General features: G+C 37.0%; 1 protein-coding gene across 4 annotated transcripts in view; it reads right to left on the bottom strand.

The window, feature by feature from the left end:
* Window positions 1-15203, bottom strand: part of KCTD3 (potassium channel tetramerization domain containing 3) — a 57052-nt gene extending 41849 nt beyond the window's left edge. The window contains exons 1-9 of one of the 4 annotated variants that reach the window (XM_033195651.1): window positions 14630-15203; window positions 12296-12358; window positions 9004-9057; window positions 8714-8759; window positions 6869-6942; window positions 5099-5157; window positions 4736-4816; window positions 3684-3821; window positions 3132-3222 (exon numbers count right to left, since the gene is read on the bottom strand). In XM_033195651.1, the coding sequence (XP_033051542.1) occupies window positions 3132-3222; window positions 3684-3821; window positions 4736-4816; window positions 5099-5157; window positions 6869-6942; window positions 8714-8759; window positions 9004-9032 (518 nt within the window). In that variant the 5' untranslated portion in view covers window positions 9033-9057; window positions 12296-12358; window positions 14630-15203. Of the gene's footprint in view, window positions 1-3131; window positions 3223-3683; window positions 3822-4735; window positions 4889-5098; window positions 5158-6868; window positions 6943-8713; window positions 8760-9003; window positions 9075-12295; window positions 12359-14629 lie in introns of all 4 variants that reach the window. The other 3 variants (XM_033195649.1, XM_033195648.1, XM_033195652.1) reach the window with 3 other exon arrangements.
* Window positions 15204-25911: the final 10708 nt, after the last annotated feature.

Raw genomic sequence — 25911 nt, 5'->3', positions numbered from 1 at the left:
CTATAATTTTCCATACAAGTAATCCATTTAAAATATGTAGAACAAGGCCAGGCACAGTGGCTCACGCCTGGAATCCCAGCGCTATGGAAGGCCGAAGCGCGTGGATCACCTGAGATCAGGAGTTTGAGAATAGTCTGGCCAACATGTTGAAACCCCATCTCTACTAAAAATACAAAAGTTGGCCAGGTGTGGTGGTGCACACCTATAGTCCTAGCTACTCAGGAGGCTGAGGTGGGAGAACTGCTTGAACCCAGGAGGCAGATGTTGCAGTGACCTGAGATCATGCCACTGCACTCTGGCCTGGGTGACAGGGCGAGACTCTGTCTCAAAATCTCAAAAACAAAACAAAACAAGTAATAATAATAAATAAACAAAATATGTAAGAATATGCTCTGTTATTTCACCTCTCCATTATCTTACTGCTGCCTAGTGAACCAGCCCTCTGAAGTTAAGACAGCTATGCGAAGAATGTGATTATGTCTAGTTATTTCCTACGTGAAGACCTCAATAAAATACAGTAGAGAGGACATGCCCTGTGAGATTCTGAAACTTACTATGAATATACTTCACCTCAAATTGTATGAGACTAGACACATTTTATAAGGACATGAGAGAATTGAAAAACAGATCCAAGTATATACACACACATAAAGCAAGATAAAATGAGCTATCAGATTCACTGACAAAGAATGATTTACATAATAAATTGTCAGAACATAATTACCTATCCACTGAGAAGAAAATAAATCCGAGGTCAGGAGATCGAGACCATCCTGGCTAATACGGTGAAACCCTGTCTCTACTTAAAAATACAAAAAACTAGCCGGGCGACGAGGCGGGCGCCTGTAGTCCCAGCTACTCGGGAGGCTGAGGCAGGAGAATGGCATAAACCCGGGAGGCGGAGCTTGCAGTGAGCTGAGATCCGGCCACTGCACTCCAGCCTGGGTGGCAGAGCAAGACTCCGTCTCAAAAAAAAAAAAAAATAAAAAAAAATAAATCCTTAAATCTCATACCACATACAAAAAGTAAACTCCACAAGGATTAAAGATCTAAAGTGGAATATACACCCCAAGGGGGCAGCAATTCACACAACTACTCTTCATTAATAGAAATAACACTGTCATAAACTCAGCAAGAAAAAGAGACATAAACATAAAGCCTAACCATGTAGAAAATTAGTGAAGCTAGGAGAACATCCTACAGGTCTTCACTGTACCACTCTGTTTTTAAAGGTTTTGTAACTTATTGATATAAAAACTTGAGGAAAAACAACTTGTAGAAAAGATTACACTTTTAAACAGTTTAAATACTTTTCTTTCTTTTGAAATCTTTTTATTGCCATTGTGCTGAATGATTTAACTATATGTGAGGCAATTCAAATATGTCCTCAATTTTCTTCCTTCGTCGTTTTGCATGAGTATATTGCTCTGAAATGTCAGACACTTGGTGAAAGCAAAGAAAGATCGTGATCAATGCAAACACAAAGACTGGAAAATGTAATAGCATCATCCTGCTTACAATTATTACCCAGTGAGTAATAATTTTGCGTCATAATGTGGTGTTTCCGGAAAAGAGCAATCTTCAGTATTGTGTACAATGACAAAATGAGAGTTAGGCTGTTACACTTCGATCACTTATTTCACAATCCTTCTGGAATTCGTTATTGACAAAAATACGTATATAATATGTAAACAAGAGTCTACAAGTCATCCCAATTCAAATACATAAGATGATACATTCAAAACAACGCTTCCTAAAAAAAATACCTTTACCAAATTAGCCTTGCCTCATACAAAACCATCCCCAAAAAAATTACGCAAAAAAAGTCCATGCTATTTCATAATTAAAATTAGAAATTCACAAAACACTCTTTCTTAAAAAAATGTATTTACTTATTTATTGAGATAGAGTCTTGCTCTGTTGCCCAGGTTGTAGTACAATGGGGAGATCTCAGCTCACTGCAACCCCCACCTCCTGGGTTCAAGCGATTCTCCTGCCTCAGCCTCCTGAGTAGATGGGATTACAGGCATGTATCACCACACCTGGCTAATTTTTGTATTTGCAATAGAGATGGGGTTTCACCATGTTGGTCAGGCTGATCTTCAACTCCACCCACCTCGGCCTCCCAAAGTGCTAGGATTATAGGCGTGACCCACCGTGCCCCGCCAAAACACTCTTAAAACATAAAGTCTGCAGTGCTTAATCATTACTACAAGGAAAATATAAACCTGAGATTACTGATATAAACAGCACTACCAGACATGCCAAACCTTTCATAAATTCAGATTAAAAAAAAATACATCTGGGATTCTTTAAACTATATCTGTAAAGTTTAGAAGACATTTTAGATATTTTTCGACTTGTCATGACTATTTTTTCTTAACTGAACTCAGTAGTGATAAACAAATAGTTTATATATCTTTGATTTTTCTGCAATTAAATGAAATAATAATCTAAGCTAGTATATTCCAACCACTTTTGTGCTTCTACACCATTCTCTGTCATCAACATTTCTCAATGAATACAGTGATTTTGAACTAAGAGTCCCAACTGAAAAAAAAAATTAACCGGTCTACACTACTCTTTATTGCTTCTCAGGCTCTGAGAATGTAAGCATTAGTAAAACCAAACTACTTCTTTGTAAGTTTCACATATTAGATATTAAACTATACCACTTGTGCAACAACTGCCCTGCTTTACTACCTCACTTCCCAAAATGTGGTAATTATGACCAATGTACTCTCCCTTGCTATAGAATACAAAACACTGAATCATTAGAGGTAGATCATCAGGGAGCTCACATTAATAACCCTGTTTAACGTCATTATATACTACAGTCTCAGAAGCTAGGTATAAGCAATAAATAATACATCAAGATATCTCAGTTTCATGACAGTCCACACTTGTCTGTGAAATGTTTACAACACAAAAAGGCTACCAGAAATATTTACCAAATTAGCTGCAAAAATAAAAGTAAACTAAACCTTAATGAGATGACACAGACATGAGTAAAATATGCAGGGAAAAACTTGATGACTGAAAAAAATAGCTTTTCAATCTAAAAATATAAAATCACAATTAATTTTAAAACTATCACCTCTAAAAGCAAAGCATTATTAATTATACATTACCTGTAACACACAGCAAAATGGGCATATGCAGCTACAATCCAGTTGTGATGGCCAGCTACTATTAGCACCTTTCGTGGATCCACAGGAAATCCTGTTGATTTTGGAAAAAGAAGTATTTTACATTCTAAACTGGGGGTTGGAAAATTACAGCCCCCAGGCCAATTTCAGCCTTCTGCCTGTTTTGGTTAATAGTTTTGTTAGAATCCAGCCATGCTTACTTGTTTACATATTGTCCACTATGTGCTCACGCTATAATGGCAAAGTTGAGTAGGTCTGACAGAGAACGTGTGGCCCACAAAGCCTAAAATATTTAATTTCTGGCTCTTACCAGATACATTTTGTCAACGCTGTTCTAAAGATTCAGAGAAGACAAAAGATTACATAGTATTTTAAATAAAAATTAAGTGTTAAATGAGACCTTTCCAAGATATAAATGATAAATCTGGATAAAAAAGGAGATGAGGCAAAAATCTTTAAAAGTAATTACTCAATATCACCTAAAACTAAAAATATACATATTTTTCTTTTTCAATTTCTGTAATCTTTGCTTACCTAGCCTAACAGTTTCTTCTCCCGTTCCAGAGAGAACAGGCTGTGTACCATTTCCTCGGGCTTCACCTTCTGTAGAATTAAGTCCATTCCTAGAATCAGCAGATCTGACTGTGCTGTTTATTTTACGACTGGGAATCCCTATAAAAAGAAGAAGAAGAAAAATACATTCCTGAGTTCACCTTTCAAAAATTAAAAATATCACATTGTAACAAAGAAACATAAAAATGTGAATTTCATTAAAGCCGAAATACATCTTCCAATATAGCAAATTATTGCAAATAATTTCATTACAATTAAAAAATAAAATGAAAATGAAAAAAACAAAGAGAAAGACAAAATTCTGTCAACAGATTTCTGCTACTGCCATACTGTTTACAATAAATAAGCTTTAGGTTACCGAATTAATGGGTAATTAATCCAGTCTGTCAGCCACTCTTTACAATTATGGTACAGGTATTATGTGTTAGGTACTACGTACTAATTTAACTGATTTAGGACTGAATTTCCCTATACTTTCAAACATTTTTTTATTTGATGGGGAGCATTTTTTAAAATGAAATCTTGCTCAGAAGTACATTATAACACAAGTAAAAGCAGGCTCTTCTAACTAAACTGGGGCTGAGGTGACAATGACTTATCCTGCAGAATTCCTTAATTTTGCCAAAAAGCAGTTTGACAACCAGTGCTCTAACATAGAGGTCAGCAAACTATGGGTCACGGAAAATCCAGCCCAATGCTATTTATGTAAATAAAGTTGTAGTGCTTACAGTTACACTTATTCTTCATGTAGTATACACAACAGAGTTAAGTAGCTGTCACAGAGATCCTCTGGCTCATAAAATCTCTCTGGCTCTTTACAGAAAAAGTTTGCCAAATCCCTGCTCCAATATATAATGTGACTTAATCTCTGTAAAAATCAAAAGTTCTTACCATTTCTAGCAGACTTACAGATAAAAAACTAAATAATCAAGGAATAGTTTTTCCTATTCATATGCTTATACTCGCTTCATGATAGAAGGAATTTTTAAAAAGATTAAATAAAGTAAAAATACCTGGTGGAGGCAAGTAACCATGAAAAAGGACACTGCCACAAGAGGAACGCTCCAATTCTTCACATAAGAGAAGCCTTCTTACTAAAAACATTTCAAAGCAAACTTGTCAAGAGTACATGCAAACAGAAAAACAGTACTCCATTTTTATTTTCTCTAGTTCAAGAGGATAAGGAAAGAAAAGGAAAATTTTAATTAAGTCACAATATCTTTTTACTATGAAAATCCACAAAAACTAAGCACTGAACAAATCCATCAAAAATTAGGACCTGATATAAATACAATTCATTTAGGGCAAGTTTCATACATGAGTCAAATCAAATATTAACAGAGCACATAAACACCAAATATTAAAAGAGCACATACCTAATGGGGTGATCCCGTAAAATTCTGCTTCATGCCTGAGAACATTAATACTCACTCCCCTACAAAGAAACAAATGATACAAATTCTCTAACACTGGAAAACTGTATTATTATCTGAGGTGAAAGTAAAAAAATTCTAAGTTCTTCATGTATACAGTCATAAGGCTTTAAAAATTATTTTTCTCCTAATATTCTTTATTTCTATTATCCTTAATCATTAAGAAGTCTAAATAAAAACTGCATGTGAAAAATATTCTGTTATCTACTTAAAAACCATTCATATATTACATATATATGAATTGGGTCACTAAAGGAGAGATTAGGGCTCTATCAGGCTAGTACAAATAAATTGTCTAGAAGGCAAACGACAGAATGGAAATCATTCTTTTATGGCATTAGTTGCTTTTAACTTTTTATCATAATCATTTCTATACATATTTATCTTAATCTCCCCAATTACACTGTAAATTCCCTGCAAGCATGATCTATTTCTGATGTATACCTCACAGTGCCTACCATAGTGCTTATATAAAATAGTTATGTAATACATATTTTTTGAATAAAATAGAAAAAAAAAAAAAGACTAGCCTTGGGAAGGGCTATGTTATCCAGATGAAATGATGCTACTTCATAGTAGTAAAGTTAAGTAACATGAAAATAAAATTTAAAAGAAATGGAAGATTCAGAATTTATAATACTAATGATTCATTTTAGGTTTCAGTTGGAATTTGTCCTTATTTTAAAAATATTCCCCAGCCTTAATAAACACATACAATTACTATGTTAAATTGTTTTTATTTGTGAAACTGGTTATAACTAGTTTAATATTAAAAGTGCTTAAAACTTTGTGTCTGGGAGTGGTGGCTCACGCCTGTAATCCCAGGACTTTGGGAGGCCAAGGCAGGTGGATTACGAGGTGAGGAGATCGAGATCATCATGGCTAAAACGGTGAAGCCCTGTCTCTGCTAAAAATACAAACAAATTAGCCGGGCATGGTGGTGGGTGCCTGCAGTCTCAGCTAGTTAGGAGGCTGAGGCAGGAGACTGGCATGAACCCAGGAGGTGGAGCTTGCAGTGAGCCTGGGCAACACAGCGAGACTCAGTCTCAAAAAAAAAAAAAAAAAAAAAAAGGCTTGAAACTTTCTTATTCTATTTCAAAACTATTTGTGCTAATAGTACAGCAGTACTGGCCAGAGGCGTGATCAAAGCTCACTGCAGCCTCAAACTCCTGGCCTCAAGGGATCCTCCTGCCTTAGCCTCTTCTCCAGAGCAGCTGGGATTACAGGCATGTACCACCACATCCAGTTTCAGTGTGAGGAAACTTTTAATCAAAGTATTAGTAAAAAATAAATAAATAAATAAAACCTTTTCTGGCTAGGTGTAGTGGCTCATTCCTACAATCCCTGCACTTTGGGAGGCTAAGGTGGGCAGATTGCCTGAGCCCAGGAGTTCGCAACCAGCCTGGGCAACACAGTGAAACCCCTTCTCTACTAAATTACAAAAAATTAGCTGGGCATGGCGGCATGTGCCTATAGTCCCAGTTACTCGGGAGGCTGAGACAGGAGAATTGTTTGAACCTGAGAGGCGGAGGTTGCAGTGAGCAGAGATCATGCCACTGCACTCCAGCCTGGGCGACAGAGCAAGACTCTAACTCAAGGGAAAAAAAAAAAAAAAACAAACAAAACAAACAAAAAAAACTTTTCTTTCATAAAATATACTAAAAAGACATATTTCTCTGTAAGAATTTACTTTAAAAAGAGTGCATTTCTTACCTTAAGTCTAGTTCTTTTGTTCGAAGAAAATTTAAAATGGGTGCAAATGCTGCTGGATCTCTATCAATAAATATCTGTAAAAAAGAGAACTGTTTTATTTTCAAATTGCAAATTAATCTTTTAACTTTAATATCTGTAACACTAATAGGTAACAAAGTCTGAATTATTTAAATAAATACTACATTTCCTTGTTTCCACTCTTAAATTTTAATGTTTCTAATTGGAATGTAGTTCTGTGTGCATTTCATGAGATCGTGTCTTTTTCTTGAGATGGTATATTTTTCTTCCCCTGAAGAGTTACTATTAAACTGATATTTTAATATGCAGAAAAAACCTTACTTAAAAATCACTTATATTGACACCCTTGGTAAAAGTGACACCTGAGGAAACATTTTTATCTGAAACAGTCTAGAATTCAATTCATACTTTGAAAATATGAATACATAATACTTTCTCATATTGTTCAATCGTTAAAACTACAGTGTACTTTAATAATACACACAGGGGTAACAGAGAAAAGTACTGCACACTGCTGTCGAAAGTACAAAAGAATACTATTCTCATAACACTTTTACTAATCTCAATTTCCTTCAGAGCTAGGGAGAGGTAATGACAATTTTTTTTTAAATAAAGCACCACAAAATACATAAGAGGAAAACAAATTGCTTAAAAATGTAAAATACATAATTGGTAACTTTTGTTTGTTTGTTTGTTTTGACACAGTGTCCTGCTCTGTCATCTAGGCTGGAGTGCAGTGGCACGATCTGGGCTCACTGCAACCTCCACTTCCCAAGTTCAAGCAATTCTCCCGCCTCAGCCTCCTGAGTAGCTGGATCTGAGGCACCTGCCACTAGCCAGCTAATTTTTCTATTTTTAGTAGCGAGGGGGTTTCACCATATTGGCCATGCTGGTCTTGAACTCCTGACAACCTCAGGTAATCCACTTGCCTCAGACTCCTGAAGTGCTGGGATTACAGGCATGAGCCACCTCACCCAGTCCATAATTGATAACTTTTATGGAAATGTATACCAACACCTATTTTGAATCATTTACAAAAGATCTGGCCATAAAAACTTAACTTTTAAAACTTATGTAAACCAACTAGAAAGGGAAATGGCAGCCAGTAATAAAACGCTGCCTACTATGATCAACTATATATATATACAATCAACGAGATTCTAAGCTTTATAAATTCTTTCTTTTGTTTTCATTAGAGCAGATCAAAAATTGAAAAACATCATAGATTTGTGGAGATCTTATCACTGATAACTTTTAATAATTTCACATGGACATATCTGCCTTTGTTGCCTTATTTCATCTGCAAATCTCACCACAGTAAATAAACACCATTGGTCACTTTGTTACCTTCAAATGGATAAAACAATTTTTTGCACTGAAACTTTACAATTCTTTCCTTCCCTCACTGTAACAATGGTGTACAAACAAATTCACAAGATTATTATCCAAAATAAAATAAAAAACTGTAGGACTTCACTAATTTAACCTCTTATATTCTAATATAAAAACATTATAATATTTACATTTATCCACTTACTGTTAAAGTTTCAATTATTGATCTAAAAAATATTTCTTCTAATGCCAATGTAAGCTCACATTCTACAACTGCTCTAATCATGAATACTTAAATTGCCATATATAGTATTCCCTATTTAGGGATCTTCTCTGATTATAAAAAACTACATATGACAAGAAATAAAATTACGCCACTTTCATTCAGTGATTATTAAAATATTAGTTTTCCTATATTCTTAGAGTAACTATATATTAGGACCAAGTACTATAAGCATTAATTTAGAAATATGTATCAATGATTATTATACTCACAGCACCAGTTTCATCTCGAAGTGTTGAAATTCTCCCACTCAGCAAACTGGAAGTCATTAATAATCTAAAGTTAGTTTTTAAAATCTGAGTATAAACAAATGTGGTAATTCTTTATCAAATGTTAAAGACCACTAAGAGTACGTTATCTATCTTCCAAGTTAAAAAATATATATATATATATATATTTTAAGAGTTAACCTTTTCTATTAAAAAAAACAATTTAACTAACAAAAATTATATTTTGGTAAATAAATGTATTAAAATATACACTAAAGAATTATAAGACATACCTGGAAAAAAAAGAATCTGGAATCCACATAAGAGTTTGTCTTGAGGTACTAAATCTGCAATTAAAAATCATCTGATATTATAAGTAAGAATATGATTTGAAATTTCAGTATTAGTTAATTTGTTTTCATATGCTGGCTAATGATTTACAAGATGTTTTATAGTTATAGCTGTAACAATATATTTATTACAGTTAGTATTTTTAAATGTTGCTACTTTCAATTCAGAGTTAAGATTATACAAACAGCTCTCAATAACAATAAACAACTAGTTATCTGCCATATAATGCATTTTAAAACACTACTTTCCAATAAGCTGATCTCTGCTGAAGAATCAACAATTAGCCCATCACACCAAGTCTCAACTTCTCAGTACAACATTCAAAATTACCTTCAGGTTCCATCTCATCTCTCCAATACAAACGCTGGTTTTCCCCTCTCATACGACAAAGCTTCTTCATATCCCAAAAAACTTCATGCTTACTACCATTTTGGTATCTTTATTCAGCTAGATCACCCTCCTCATGTCCAATAATTCAAGATCCATCCATCTTTCTTGATACCACTCAGGCCTTACCTTCCAGTTAACAGCTTTTGTAAATATCCTATTCTGTATTATCTCTTTTTAAGCTCATAGTAATTTCACTGTAAATTACTCTTTTAACACCTTCTTTATATGCAGTCTTGGGCTATTTGCAACTGCTGACTTCATTCATTCAAAAATCATTCAGCCAATACAACTGTTCTGAGGTTGTCATTTGATCAAGCTTGTATATTACCACCAATTCTGGGAGGATCTTTACCAAAGTACAGTATAATAGACTGGGACAACAAACCAACAATTTATGTAAACTGATATGGCAAACAAAGCAATATAGTACTTGCTCAGTCCAGCCCTTCTCTGAGCATTTTCATTTTAAGATATCACCTTAAACTACAATGTTACCTCACCCAGCCTAGCAAACCTCTACCTTCACTCCACATTTATTTTCTGGCATTATATGAAATCCCCAAATTTATTTTTATCTTTCATACTTAAACTAAACAAGGTGACTGAATAGTGGCACTAGTTACCATGCACTATCACCAGGAAACAAAGGCCAAGCCCCAGCCAAAATGGCTAAGGGATGTTTCCCAGACTGTGCAGGTATATACTATATCACCCCTCTATTGTCTGCCATTACCTAAATTAGCAGCCTAGAATTATCAAAAACGTGGAAGGTGCTTACTTTTTGCTCACTTCAGCATAACCTCAAAATGCATCCTACTTCCCATTCCCATCTTCTAAGTGGGATATTAAATAGCACTGGATTACAGGCCAGGGTGAAAACTTTGACTACCAAGGCTTATATAGAGCAGTGTCAGAAGTCTCATGGATCTCTCAACTTTGCAAGTCCATCCAGGCACCTGAGGCTACATATTTTGATAAATGGATTATCTGTACATTCACCTTTCAAACTCAGCTTCAGAAATGGATTTTGTATTTAAAAAGTATATGTTGCTTTTTCTTAAAGCCAGAGAGGATGACCTAAAAGCATTGTTCTTGGCATCTAGCACACGCTCAGTAAATGTTTATTGAAACTTATGTGTGATAAACAGAACCACACTCTACAAACTCAGTTAAATGTTCTGTACAAAACGGAGACTTGATTATTCTGTACGATCAGCATTTTATGGTTACAACAGAGCACTTTCAGAGTACACTAGTGTTGACAAACAGATGTCACTAAACTGTCCACTTAAACCATTTAGCAGTTACCAGTCTCAGTGTCAGTAACAGCAGAAGCAGTGTATGCACTGTTCCATAAAAAGTGCCTTAGTCTCTAAAAGAAATTTTCTTTTATTACCAAAACATGCTTTCCAATCACAATTAAAAGTTTATCTCAGCTAGGCGCCGTGGCTCACGCCTGTAATCCCAGCACTTTGGGAGGCCGAGGCGGACGGATCACGAGGTCAGGAGATCGAGACCATCCTGGTTAACACAGTGAAACCCCGTCTCTACTAAAAATACAAAAAATTAGTCGAGCATGTTGCCGGGCGCCTGTAGTCCCAGCTACCCGGGAAGCTGAGGCAGGAGAATGGCATGAACCCGAGAGGTGGAGCTGGCAGTGAGCCGAGATCGTGCCACTGAGCTCCAGCATGGGCGACAGAGCGAGACTCTGTCTCAAAAAAAAAAGTTTATCTCCACTTCTAACTTTACAATTTGTAAGGAAAAGTATTCTTTCATTGGCTAACTGAAGGAAAGACAGTAAAACAATTCATTTATTAAAGACATTTAAATGTAAACTACAGTAAAGGGTACTTTAGGGAACACATAGAAGTTGACTACTAACGAATTTCATAGGTTATGGACAGTCTAGGTGTTTTAAGTAGTTCCTATGCCCATTTATCTGATTAACAAAGAAGCTACTTTATTTAAGAAAACACTGAATATACTCCTAAATGCATTTCTTGGTAGACTCTTAAGAAAAAATAAAAAATACACAGATTACCCCAGTCACAGAAAACTGACTTGGTCCAAAATCAAAGCAAATCCAGTCAGTGGAAAATTGAAGGCTCCAAGGATTCACAACAATGCAGATTCACTGTTTTGGAGGCCATCAAATTCATTCCAAAGGAGGACAGCTTATAACTTGCAATCTTTCATATTTACCACTGATTCAGCAATTGTATTCCAAATAATTAAAAGTATGTACTACTTAGAAAATCACAAAGGTCTACTTAAAATCATATTATCAGTTTCAATTTTAATCAGTATTTTGGGGAAAGGTTAGTAACCTGGAATTTCTGGGCAAAGGGATTGGATCCTCATCCTCACCAATTGTTTTAAAACATCAGGCCCCAAAACTAGTCTCAAATATAACTTCATGAAAACTAGCACACTTAAAATTACACATGATGAGCATAATCATTTGAAACATACATGAAAGCCTTTTCTGTTTTGATTTGTTTTTTATCCCATACCCACAGTGTCTCAAGAATAGGGTCAGGTACAGTCTGGTCTCAGCAAAAGAATTACTAAAGAAATCTGCATATCCACAGTTACACTTCATGCAACTTGCCTCCTACTAAATTAACTTGGAAGCAATCTAATTAGTTATCTATTCTGCACTGTAAGTAGTGATAAAGACACTAACCTTTGCATTTCACATTTATTACTTCAAATTCCTATAACAATCTGACAAGGTTGGTACTGTTGTCTGTCACTTTACATTTTAATAGACTAAGCATCAAAATATTTGTCCAAGGTTGCTAGGCTAGTTAGAGATAAAGCCTGGGAACTGAAAACATATACCTGACTCAAAAGCTCTTTGTCCTGGAGTCCTCAACGGCTAGTCCCAGCTCTCTTGCATGAGGCCTAAAATCACATTTACCCATAACACAATTAATCACAAATTCAGTCAGTGAATTCACTTCATTACTTTCTGTAAATAACAAATATTAACAATTCTAAATGAAACTTCATCTTCTCTACTTTCTGAATCACCCACAAAGTATTAAACTATAAAAATTAGTCATTTCTGTAATTCCTTTCAGTATATCCATTCTCATGTCTATTCTCTTGAGAAAAAAAAAAAAAAAAAAGACCTTACCAATAGCATATGCTTCTCTGCTCCCAACAAACTCCTTTTGAGTTTGACTCTATCACTTCAGAACTTCAATGCTATGCCACAGCAGTTCCTGAACTTCAGTGGCAATCATATCAGGATTTTTCTCTTACAATGGCTTAAGTGACCGTGTTACACTGTGTTTTGTACTAGATACAGATGACTTCTAGAAGTTACCTAGCTCTAAAATGCTGCACGAGTGCATGATTCAAAAGCAAATCTAGAAAGTATTTTTAGAATATGGAGTCAGACGTTGTTTTCTACAGGCCATACCATTACTACTTATTTTATAAGCTATTTTACCTTAACAATTTTCTGAAGTTTTTTTTAATGTTTCCATTCCCACTAACAATTTCATGTCTTCTAAACTGTTCAAACCAGTAATATATGTATTGTTTTGTATCTTTGCTAATATCACTTAGAAAAAATTAGAACCTGATAAGGTCAAGTTCCACAAATAATATAACACAAGATGAAACATTACAGTGCCAAGATAACCGCCTTAGGAGTTAAAACTTTTAAATGAATTCTGCAGTCTTTAATAAGAGTTCACTCAGTATTAAGCCATCCCTACAGTAAATAACAATACTGCTTAATTTTTATAATAATACTGTATGTCCTTGTGAATGTCTGAATAGAAATATATTAACTATCGGCCAGGCTCGGTGGCTCACGCCTGTAATTCCAGCACTTTGGGAGGCCGAGGCGGGAGCATCACGAGGTCAGGAGATCGAGACTATCCTGGCCAAGGCAGTTAAACCCCGTCTCTACTAAAAATGCAAAAATTACCTGGGCGTGGTGGCGCTACTCGGGATGCTGAGGCAGGAGAATCACTTGAAACCGGAGGCGGAGGCTGCAGTGAGCGGAGAGCGTGCCACTGCACTCCAGCCTGGCGACAGAGCGAGACTCCATCTCAAAAAAATAAAAAATAAATAAAAAAAGAAAAAAAGAAAAGAAAATTAAAGAAAAGAAATATATTATATTTAAATTATTTATAATTTAATATATAATATATTATATATTATATTTAAATTATTTGTCACTACGGTTCCAAGACATTAAAATACTGTTAAAATGCTAGTTGAAAATCATATTCTTAAGCACAGAAAAATACATTGTATTCCAGAGCATTTCCTTGTTTATTTCCTACCCAGCCTAAAACTCAACTAACCCTTCTTTCAAACAGCTGGCAAACTCCCTTTTCTGAGAGGAGTGACTCATAAGTTATAGGAAATCCACAAAAACTATGTTTTTTTTTCCCCCAACAAACTTAATAACAGGCACAGAAAGGGGGGCGGAAGGCCAGAAAGAGGACAGACAGAGAAGTGCTTTCAATCTGTTTACTCCAAGGGCGCGCCACACCGTGCCAATATCCAGAGCTTCCTAAAAGCAAATGTTCAAACTGCAGTTTCTGGACACACTGTCCTAAAAGTTGAACAGATCCTTCAAGTCTATTCACCAAGAAATTCTGAAAATAAATAACTAGGTACTGCAAATCTACTGCACTCCCATTACAGCAATCTTTCAAATTACAAATCCCCTAATAAGACACGGAAAAGAACACCGTACTCAACCCTAAGAAAACCGACACCTTTTTGACCAAAGAGAAAGGAAGGCAGGTTCATCTCCAACATCCAAACCACAAAGCCAGGCTTCTACTAAATAAATTCCTCAAATACACTCTAATCTGAGATGAGGTAAGGAAGACTATGTAATGGTCCTCCTTGCCTGATACCTTAGGGGGAGGGGCAAATGTTGGCATTCTAGGACAGCAGCTACTAAGCCACATGGGCCTGGTCCTCGGTGATTCCAAGCGGCCCTTCTGCCCTTCCCTTCCCAGAGCAGATCCTTCACCAGCTCCAAAATTCGCCCAACGTTCTTCCCGCCTGGAGGCCCCCACGTTCCCCTCCAGGCTTGGCTCCCACGCTCGCCCTCGTTCCTGGACTCTCAGTCCCCGTCGAGACCAGGAGGAGGAGGCCGCCGCCGCATCCCCAATGCAAACCCCCTACCCGCTGGCTCACCTGGTCCCCCCCACGTTCAGTTGGACGATCTCGCCGCTGCCGGCCGCCGCCGCGGCGAAGCTGCCGCAGTGCCCTCCTGCCATCTCCGGCGGCTCTGGGCGCGCTCGCCGCCCTCCTTCCCCAGCCGGGACCGCCGAGCCCGGGGCTGTAGCCCGAGGCAGCGGCGACGGCTGCAGGGCCAGCAGGGCGGCGGCGGCCGGAGGGCGGGGGTTGCACGGGGCTTCCCCCACCTTCCCGGCGGCCGGGAGGGGCTTGCTAGCTTCTGCCCAGTCCCCCGTCAATCCTGCGGCGCACAAGGGCGGCCCGGCCTCCACCTTTCGCGGCCTCCAGGCCGCCGGGCCGCCCGGGCCCCTCCTCCGCTTTCGGCTGCCACCGACGCCGCCGCAGCCTGCCTGAGAGGAGGGGTCACCGTTCGGGACAAAATACCGCAGCGCTCCCGCTTCGCCCGCCACTGCCGCCTAGAAGGAGGAGGAGGAAGGAAAGGCCAGGGAGGAGCTTCCCAAGGCCGCGGGGTCGGCACATAGGGAGGCTAGGGGAATGTGCTCCTGGCCAGCCGCCTGCCCGCGCGGGATTCCATTTTTTCCCTCCTCCTCTGGGGCTCCGATCCCAGCCCCTCTCGCTTTTACATTTCAGATTTTCTAAAACAAGGAAGCTGATTCGCAGATTGCGGGCAGATCTGGGCAAACTATCTACGGATCTTTATGACCCACTTTGTCCACATGGATTGGGAAAGGAAAAACTAATCCTAGAGGTAGTAAAAGTTGATGCCTAAATGTAGGCAGTGCAAATGCAGGGAACATTTGGGGATTTTAAAACCTTATAGCGTTTACCCCAGAAAACTGCTTACTTTACCCTCTTTAATTTAATCCCCAATCTCCCAAGCAGTTTTCTGTGTTTTTTTTTGTTTTTGTTTTTGTTTGTTAAACGGGAAGGAAACCAAAGAACAAAAACCCCTAGGCTGTGTAATGCCCAGCAACCTATTTCTGGAATATAGTAAGCACTCAACTAATGTTAGACACACACAGATAACACACAATTTTATGCACTTGTTTATTTATTTGTTTTTGCTTTAAACGGTATATATTCAAACCCAAAACCTTAGTGGCTATTAAAATATTTTTTAAATCGGAATACTGTAATACCTGATGCCCTGCTAACAAAGACTAACAAATATAGTGCGTTATGTTTCAGAGGTCATTAGTTCGTGGTACTAAATTCTTAACATGAATGGTGTTTTGTTATAGTTGTACCATAATAATTCAAACTGATACTGTATCTGATGTTAAGTTTTTATTCTCATTGTCATAATTTTCACCAAAACATAAAAAATGGTTTCTGGCAAGCATACCAATGATGTGATATACTCTATCTAGATTCGAATTGAAAGAGGTTAGTAGTACATATGCTTGTAAGATAAGTATTATTTATCCCAGTTGATGATAAGATTAATAATAGCTAATTTGTGTTTATCATATACCAGGTGGTTTAGATATTTTGTCATCTTCTTCACAACTATTGTTATAATTATTTTTTAAAAAGGAAATTCGGAATGAAAATGATCAGAAAACTTGCTCAAAATTACATAGGTAGCAAGTGGGATGGTAGGAATTTCATGGCAAGTAGTTTGAATTCAAGGCCACTGTTCCCCACCCTTAACACTCCATTGTACCTCATTATCTTCACCTTGGACAGGGAAGATGAGTAACAGTTCCGATTAAAGTAGCAGCAAACTAGGAATCTAAACCAGGGTGTCCAATCTTTTGGCTTTCCTGGGCCACATTGGAAGACAAATTGTCTTTGGCCACACATAAAATACACTAATACTAACAATAACTGATGAGCTTAGAGAAAAAAAAATGAAACAAAGTTCATGAATTTGTGTTGGGCCACAATCAAAGCCTTCCTGGGCTGCATGAGACCCATGGGGCTGCAGGTTGGATGAGCTTGCTTTAAACAGTGTTAACTGCCTTTGCCCTAACACATAATATCTGCTTCTATCAGGATCTGAAACTTTGCTTTCAAATTTGCAGTAGAGATTTAGGTGGTAAAAGAGCCTTTTAATTTTCCTTAGGTTCAAACCTTGGAAGAGTATGAAAGAATACTTGCTAACAGCTTTTGAATCCAAGACGCAACTTGGAGTTAGAATAAGACCTTATAAATTAAAATACATATATATTTGTGAAAAGGCTTCTTATTTTTCCTGAAATAAATGAAACTGTGTTCATCTTATTACAGTGTACTTAACTATTAGGAGAACATCTCTTCAAGAGAAGGAAAAGTTCTCAGTATTTTATAAAACAAATGGTCATGACTTCTTGATATGTCCAGATCAATATAGAAATATCTGAAGGCATTTCTTGCTCATAAAATTTAAAATTAGAGTATGACTTAATTTTTAAGAATAAATTGGAACACCATTAACAAAAACAAACAGTAGAATGAGAAAAATATTTGCAATATATATCAGATGACTGAAAATCTATAATATCTGATCATATATGTATACATTCTACAAATTGAGAAAAGTAATAAAAAATGTGGAAAGAATATCAACAGGCAAATGATAAAAACACTAAAATGCTTATTAAAACAACAGAAAACCAAGTGTACTGGCTCCTGCCTGTAATCCCAGCACTTTGGGAGGCCGAGGTGGGCGGACCACCAGGTCAGGAGTTCGAGACCAGCCTGTCCAATATGGTGAAACCCTGTCTCTCCTAAAAACACAAAAATTAGCCAGGCATGGTGGTGCGCGCCTATAGTCCCAGCTACTGGGGAGGCTGAGGCAGGAGAATCACTTGAACCTGGGAGGTGGAGGTTGCAGTGAGCCGAGATCACCCCACTGCACTCCAGGCTGGATGACAGAGCAAGACTCCATCTCAAAATAAATAAATAAATCAGAAAAAATGTATTTTTACTTATGAGATAAGCAAAAATCCAGAGGTTTGATAAAATCCAGGGTCAGTGAGAGTGTGAAATGATCATACTCATGCGCTGTTGATTGAATTCTGAATAGGTACAGAATTTTTGGAGGGCACCTCAAGATTATCAACATTTTAAATGTAAATACCCTTGACCCAGCACTTTTCTTCTAGGAATATATCCTATAAACATTTTGCACAATTGGAAAAGGAACATGTGAAGAAGAGCATGTTCATAGTAGTAGTGTTATAATAGCAAAAACCTAGAATCAATCAGAATGTTTAACAATAGGGGAATGATTTTAAAAATTATATCGGAAGTTATAACTGTTTTGGAGGCAACTTCATGTGACCTGACCAGAAACAATCTCCAAGTATATTATTTAGTGGGGAAAAAAATCAGGTTACAGAATAATACACTATAAGTATAATCTCATTTATTTAAATAATGGAAAAACTAAAATCATGTGTCTATCCACTTATATTTCTATATAAAAAAGTATTAAACGATGAAGAAACATGCATATATATATATATTCTATTAGTTCTGTCCCTCTAGTTCTGAGACTGGGTAAACTCCCCTTTATAGATAGATAGATAGACAGATAGACAGATAGATAGATAGATATTCCATTAGTTCTATATGTGTGTGTGTATATATATTCCATTAGTTCTGTCCCTCCAGTTCTGAGACTGGGTAAACTCCCATTTATATATATATATATAACTTTATATATATATACATACCCCATTTATATATATATATATAGAAACTCCCATATATATATGTATGGCTGAGGCAGGAGAATCACTTATGTCACTATATATATTATATATCTTCCATTTGTTCTGTCCCTCCAGTTCTGAGACTGGGTAAACTCCCCTTTATATATACATATATATAACTTCCCTTTATGTATACATATAATCATAAACGCCCCTTTATATGTATATATTTTTATATATGTACATATACACATACATATGTGCATATACATATATAAATATATACATATAAAGGGGCGTTTATGATTATTTGTATATGTAAAGGGGAATTTACCCAGTCTCAGAACTGGAGGACAGAACTAATGGAAGATATATAATATTTATTGTGACATAAGTGATTCTCCTGCCTCAGCCATACATGTATATATGGGAGTTTATATATATATATGGGACTTTACCCAGTCTCAGAACTGGAGGACAGAACTAATGGAATATATATATGTGTGTGTGTGTGTGTATATATATATATATTATATATATATATAGAAACTCCCATATATATATGTATGGCTGAGGCAGGAGAATCACTTATGTCACTATATATATTATATATCTTCCATTTGTTCTGTCCCTCCAGTTCTGAGACTGGGTAAACTCCCCTTTATATATACATATATATAACTTCCCTTTATGTATACATATAATCATAAACGCCCCTTTATATGTATATATTTTTATATATGTACATATACACATACATATGTGCATATACATATATAAATATATACATATAAAGGGGCGTTTATGATTATTTGTATATGTAAAGGGGAATTTACCCAGTCTCAGAACTGGAGGACAGAACTAATGGAAGATATATAATATTTATTGTGACATAAGTGATTCTCCTGCCTCAGCCATACATGTATATATGGAGTTTATATATATATATGGGACTTTACCCAGTCTCAGAACTGGAGGACAGAACTAATGGAATATATATATGTGTGTGTGTGTGTGTATATATATATATATATATATATATACATAGAACTAATGGAATATCTATCTATCTATCTGTCTGTCTATCTATAAAGGGGAGTTTACCCAGTCTCAGAACTAGAGGGGCAGAACTAATAGAATATATATATGTTTCTTCGTCATTTAATATGTTTTTTTTGTTTGTTTTTTTTTTTTTTTTTGAGACCGAGTCTCGCTCTGTCGCCCGGGCTGGAGTGCAGTGGCCGGATCTCAGCTCATTGCACGCTCCGCCTCCCGGGTTCACGCCATTCTCCTGCCTCAGCCTCTCGACTAGCTGGGACTATAGGCGCCCGCCACCTCGCCCGGCTAGTTTTTTTGTATTTTTTTAGTAGAGACAGGGTTTCACCATGTTAGCCAGGATAGTCTCGATCTCCTGACCTCGTGATCCGCCCGTCTCGGCCTCCCAAAGTGCTGGGATTACAGGCTTGAGCCACCGCGCCCGGCCTAATATGTATTTTTATATAGAAATATAAGTGGATAGACACATCATTTTAGTTTTTCCATTATTTAAATAAATGAGATTTTACTCTTAATGTATTATTCTGTAACCTGATTTTTTTCCCCCACTAAATAATATACTTGGAGATAATTTCTGGCCAGTTCACATATGTATATGTACATATATGTGTGTATATATACATATAAGGGGGAGTTTATTATTAATTCACATGATCACAAGGTTCCACAATAGGCCGCCTTTAAGCTGAGGAGCAAGGAGAGCCAGTCCGAGTTCCAAAACTGAAGAACTGAGAGTCCGATGTTCCAGGGCAGGAAGCATCCAGCAAGGGAGAAAGATGTAGGTTGGGAGATTAGGCCATCTCTCTTTTCACATTTTTCTACCTGCTTATATTCTAGCCAAGCTGGCTGCTGATTAGATTGGGCCCACCCAAATTAAGGGTGGGGTCTACCTTTCCCAGCCCACTGACTCAAATGTTAATCTCCTTTGGCAACACCCTCACAGACACACCCAGGATCAATACTTTGTATCCTTCAATCCAATCAAGTTGACACTCAGTATTAATCATCACATGGGGTCAAATATTTGGTCCTACTGCATGTAACTAAAACTCAACTCATGCCACACACATCTTTATCGTTGCAAGGTTGACAACATGTAAACTGGTCTATACCCTGTTCAATGAGACAAGACTACTGGAACACCACCAACAAATAGCTCATGTTGTTGCATAAGGCAACCATAAATTACTATAAAAGTTTCCAAACTCGGGCGGGCACTGTGGTTCACACCTATAATCCCAGCATTTTGGGAGGCCGAGGTGGGCAGATCAACTGAGGTCAGGAGTTCGAGACAAGCCTGGCCAACATGGTGAAATCTCTTCTCTACTAGAAATACAAAAATCAGCTGGGCGTAGTAACATGCTCTTGTAATCCCAATTACTTGGGAGGCTGAGGCAAGAGAATCACCTGAGCCTGGGAGATGGAGGTTGCAGTGAGCTGGGATTGTGCCACTGCACTCCAGCCTGGGCGACAAGATGAGAGTCCGTCTCAGAAAAAAAAAAAAAAAAGGTTCCAACCTCTTACTCTCATTTTTGTGCTTATTTCATTGCAGACTGGCAACAATTTGTGAATGGGCATCAGTTCATGAACCACACTTAAGTGGCCACACTTAAAGTAGAATTTATTAGCACTTAAGTAGCACACTTAAAGTAGCATTTACTTGTAGTAACCACACTTAGAGTAGTGTTGTATTAAATGTTCAAGTAAAATGTTGAATAAGCAGTTGTATAAAGGACCTAGAAGTTTCAGAAAGAGAACTAAGCCAAAAATTATCTTATTTTTAGTGAAATAAAACTTTGAGAATGAGTAGTATGTAGATGGCTGTTAGAGCCACGAAACTGCCTAAAGTCATAAGGAGTTGAGTGTAGAATGAGACAAAAATAGATATCAGGATGGAGCCCTTGACTCTCCAATATTAAAAGACTGAGGGGGAGTTCCAGTGAAGGAAACTAGAAAGGAGTATCAGCCAGATGGGAGGAAAACCAAAGGAGCATGGGGTCCTATGAGATCACGGGACAAGTAAGATAAGAACTAAGAATTGATCTTGGATTTAGCAACATGAAGAAAAATAGTATGGTGGAAGTAAGGGCAGTTCTAGTGCGGAAGTGGGAGAAAAACCATGATTAGTAGGGTTATGCTATAAAGAAGAGCTAAGAAACAGACAGTAGCAAGATAGGGAAGTAAGGCCAAGAGAATGTTTTGTAAAGATGGATAAAAAAATAAATAAATAAATACATGTTGATGAAAAGCAATCAGTAGGTAGCAAAAATCTGACCATTCAAGAGAGGCAGTAGATAATTATTGGAGTAATGTCTGAGTAAATGAAGGAGGATATCTAGTCATCAAGTAAAGATAAAGAAACCGAGCCACAAGGACGATCAGTAATTTGCCCAGTGTTTATTGCTGCTGCTATTATTGTTATCTTCTAACCCACTCTATATTTAGATACACCCATTATTATTATTATTATTATTATTATTATTATTTTGAGACAGGGTCTCACTCTGTTGCCCAGGTTGGAGTGCAGTGGCACGATCTTGGCTCACTGCAACCCCTGTCCCCTGAGTTCAAGCAATTCTCCTGCCTCAGCCTCCCGAGTAGCTGGGATTACAGGTGCCTGCCACCATGCCTGGCTAATTTTTGTATTTTTAGTAGAGATGGGATTTTACCATATTGGTCAGGCTGGTCTTGAACTCCTGACCTCAAGTGATTCACCCACCTCACCCTCCCAAAGTGCTAGGATTAGAAGCATGAGCCAGCACCCCCGGCCTATTTTGAGTGTGCCTCTAATGATATACCCTGCATAAGAGCCTTTAAAACCACAGGCTTGAGATTGGGAACAAAAATAGGGAAATCTTCCTGCCACAGAATAGTCAATATTTAAAGGCAGATGTTGTCAAAGAGGAAGAAGACTAGAAAGTTTGCTGAATCTCGTCTATCAAATCTAAACATATGAATATACATTTCTAATCTGATAACACAGTCACCAAAAGGTATAGATTTGGGAGAGGCGGGAAAGACAATGAGCTGGAAGTAACAGTGAAAGGCCAGTGTACTATTTGTCTTCCAGGACAATGATATAAAGCTCATGGGAAAGAAAACAATTGAGAGAGAAGAAAAGAATTAGTGTCCACAGGGAAGTGCCAGCTTCCAGTCTGTACCTGGAACATTCAGAAAAAGACTATGAAGATAGAGGGAATTTTTGTAATAATGAATCATGAATCTCAAAGGGCATATTGGAAAGCTCATGTTTTGGAGAAGGAAAGAGAGTGATGAATGAGTGATGACCTGAGTACTGGACTTTTGCACAGAACATTATAAAATGGGCAAATAGGAATAAACAGATTAGTCCAGAGGTTCTATTAGTCAGATCGTGATGATGATTCAAAAAAATCTTCATTTTACTTTGTGGGAGTAGGGGTATGGTGGCAGACACCTTTGCTTGAAGCAATGGAAGTTCAGAAAACTCTTTTCCCCCAAAGACTTCTACGTGCCCAGAAATGAGCTTGTAGCCAACCCACAAACTCCCAATCCCTCTCTACTGTCTTCTCTCTATGTTTATTCCTACCTCTCTACTCCATTTCAGGCACAATGGTCACCTGCTATTATTCCACAATGTCAAATGTACTTCTGCTTCAGGACGTTAAACTTGCTCTTCCTTCTATCTATAAAGCTTTTCGTTGAGACAGCCAAAGAGCTTGCTCCTTTACTTCCTTCAGGTCTTGTTCAATACCACCTTATTAAAGAGGTCTTCATTTTCCTAAACCATCAAGGTAACAAAATGGAATTTAAAAAAATCAAAAAGAAGGCAAAAAAGAGGAAACTCAGAACAAAGAACATGAGCAGCAAAGAAAACAATGAGCAGAATGATAGATGTAAACCCATCCATATCAATAATTACACTAAATTTAAATCGTGTCAACACTACAATTAAAAGGCAAAGTTTTGCAGGCTGGATGAAAAGGCAAGACCTGAGTATATACTGCTGTATTCATCCATTTTGCATTGCTATAAAGGAACACCTGAGACTGGGTAATTTATAAAGAAAAAAGGTTTATTCGGCTCATGATTCTGCAGGCTGTACAAGTATGGCACCAGCATCTGTTCAGCTTCTGGTGAGGCCTCAGGAAGCTTTTATTCATGGCACAAGGCAAAGGGGAAGCAAATGTGTCACATGGTGAGAGAGGGAGCAACAGAGAGCGAAGGAGGTGCCAGGCTTTTTTTTTTAACAATCAGATCTTGTGAATTCACTCATTATGGAGAAAACAGCAACAAGCCATTCATGTGGGATCTGTCCCTATGACCCAAACATCTCCCACTAGGCCCCACCTCAAAGATTGGGGAATCTCATTTCAACATGAGATTCTAAGGGGGCAAAAATTCAAAATATATACCTACCTAAAAGAGAACCTGGCCGGGCACAGTGGCTCACACCTGTAATCCCAGCACTTTGGAAGGCTGAGGTGGATGGATCACCTGAGGTCAAGAGTTCAAGACCAGCCTGGCCAACATGGCAAAACCCTGTCTCTACTAATAATACAAAAATTAGCTGGGCGTGGTGGCACATGCCTGTAATCCCAGCTACTTGGGAGGCTGAGGCAGAAGAACCACTTGAACCTGGGAGGCGGAGGTTGCAGTGAGCTGAGATTATGCCATTGCACTCCAGCCTGGATGACAACAGTGAAACTCCATCTCAAAAGAAATAAAAATAAAAAAAATAAAAAAGGGAAATCTTTAAATATAAAGTCACACATGAATAAAAAGTAAAAGAATAGAATAAATTGAGTCATTCTAACACACATCAAAAAAAGCCTGAATAGATATCTTAATGTCAAAGAAAATAAATGTCAAAGCAAAAAATATTATCAGAGATAAAAAAGGTCATTTTATAACGACAAAAGAACCATATCCTTCAGAAAACATAACAGTCTTAAACATTTATCCCTTTGATAACTGAAAACTTTAAAACACAGGGAAAAAAACTAGTAGAACTGCAAGGAGAAAAAGACAAATCCACAATTATCGTCAGATGTTTCAATATCCCTCTCACAATAATTAATTGAACAAATAGAAAAAAAATTAGTGAAGATATAGAAGAGTAGAACAACGCAAATAATACTAGATGTTACTTTTGAAGTTTACAGAACATCCCACTCAACAACAGAATGCATATTCTTTTCACATGCTCACAGAACAATTTCCAAGATAGATCCTATTTTGAGCCATAAGACAAGTCTAAATAATGTAAAAGGATTCAAGACATATAAATTATGGTATCTGACCACAATACAATTATATTAGAAATACATCTGGAATATCCTCAGATATTTAGAAATTGCATAACATAATTCAAATAATGTATAGATTATAGGGAAGTGTAAAGTGTTTGAAAGTGTTTTGAAACAACACAAAAATGTATAGGTATAAAAAATGTATGAGATGCTACTAAGGTAAAACTTAGAAGAAATATTTAGCATTGAACTCATCTCTGAAAAGAAGAGAATTCTAAAATAAATTCCCTCTGGGGAAACCTTTAGAAAATAGAAAAATAAGAGCCAAGTAAACCCAAAGTGAGCAGAAGAAAGAAAATGACAAAAGTCTAAGTTGAAACCAATGAAATAAAAAACAGGAAAAAAAAAAATCCAAAAGCCTGGTTCTTTGAGATCAATTAAATTGATAGACCTCTAGCCAGACTGATTAGAAAAAAGAGAAAGGGTACAAATGACCAATCTCAGGCATGAGGTTGGTGACATCACTACTGATTATAGAAATATTAAAGAAAAATGGTAAATGTTAAGAACAACTTTATGACAATACATTGGACAACTTGGATGAAATGGCCAAATTCCTTGAAAGAAACACACTACAAAAATTCAAGAGGAAACAAATAACTTAAATAGCTCTATTTCTAAAAAATAATTTGAATGTGTAGTTTAAAACCATCCCAAAAGAAAATCGCAGGCATAGAAGACTTCACTGGTGAAGTCTACTAATATTTAAAGAAAAACATTGTATTCCTTCTATAAAACTCTTCCTTAAAATTTAAGAATAGGGAAGAATTTCTAACTCATCCTCAGTGATCAGTATTACTCTGACGTGAAGGTCATAAAGAGACATTATATATAAATTAAAAACCAAGATTATTCACGAAAGTAGACACACAAATTCTTAGCAAAATGAATCTAACACACACAAAAAGAATAACATATTCATGACTAAGTGACGTATATCCCAGGAATGCAAGATTGGTTTAATTTTAAAATAAATCAATAATACACTATATTAAGAAATTAAAAATTTAAGTCATTGTTTATGACACATAAAAAGCATTTGAAAAAAATCCAGTATGGGCCAGGAGCAGTTGCTCATGCCTTTAATCTCAGCACTTTGGGAAGCTGAGACTGGAGGATTGCTTGATCCCAGGAGTTCAAGACCATCCTAGGCAACTTAGTGGAAATTCTGCCTCCACAAAAGGTAGAAAAAATTAGCTGGCCATAGTGGTGCATGCTTGTACTCCCAGCTTCTCAGGAGGCTGAAGCAGGAGGATTGCTTGAGTCCCTAAAGTTGAGGGTACAGTGAGCT

Source organism: Trachypithecus francoisi, unplaced genomic scaffold, assembly GCF_009764315.1.
Source record: "Trachypithecus francoisi isolate TF-2019V2 unplaced genomic scaffold, Tfra_2.0 Lachesis_group5, whole genome shotgun sequence".
Lineage (NCBI taxonomy): Eukaryota > Metazoa > Chordata > Mammalia > Primates > Cercopithecidae > Trachypithecus > Trachypithecus francoisi.
The sequence above is the reverse complement of the archived record's forward strand: the minus strand, read 5'-3'. Positions and strand labels throughout refer to the sequence as shown.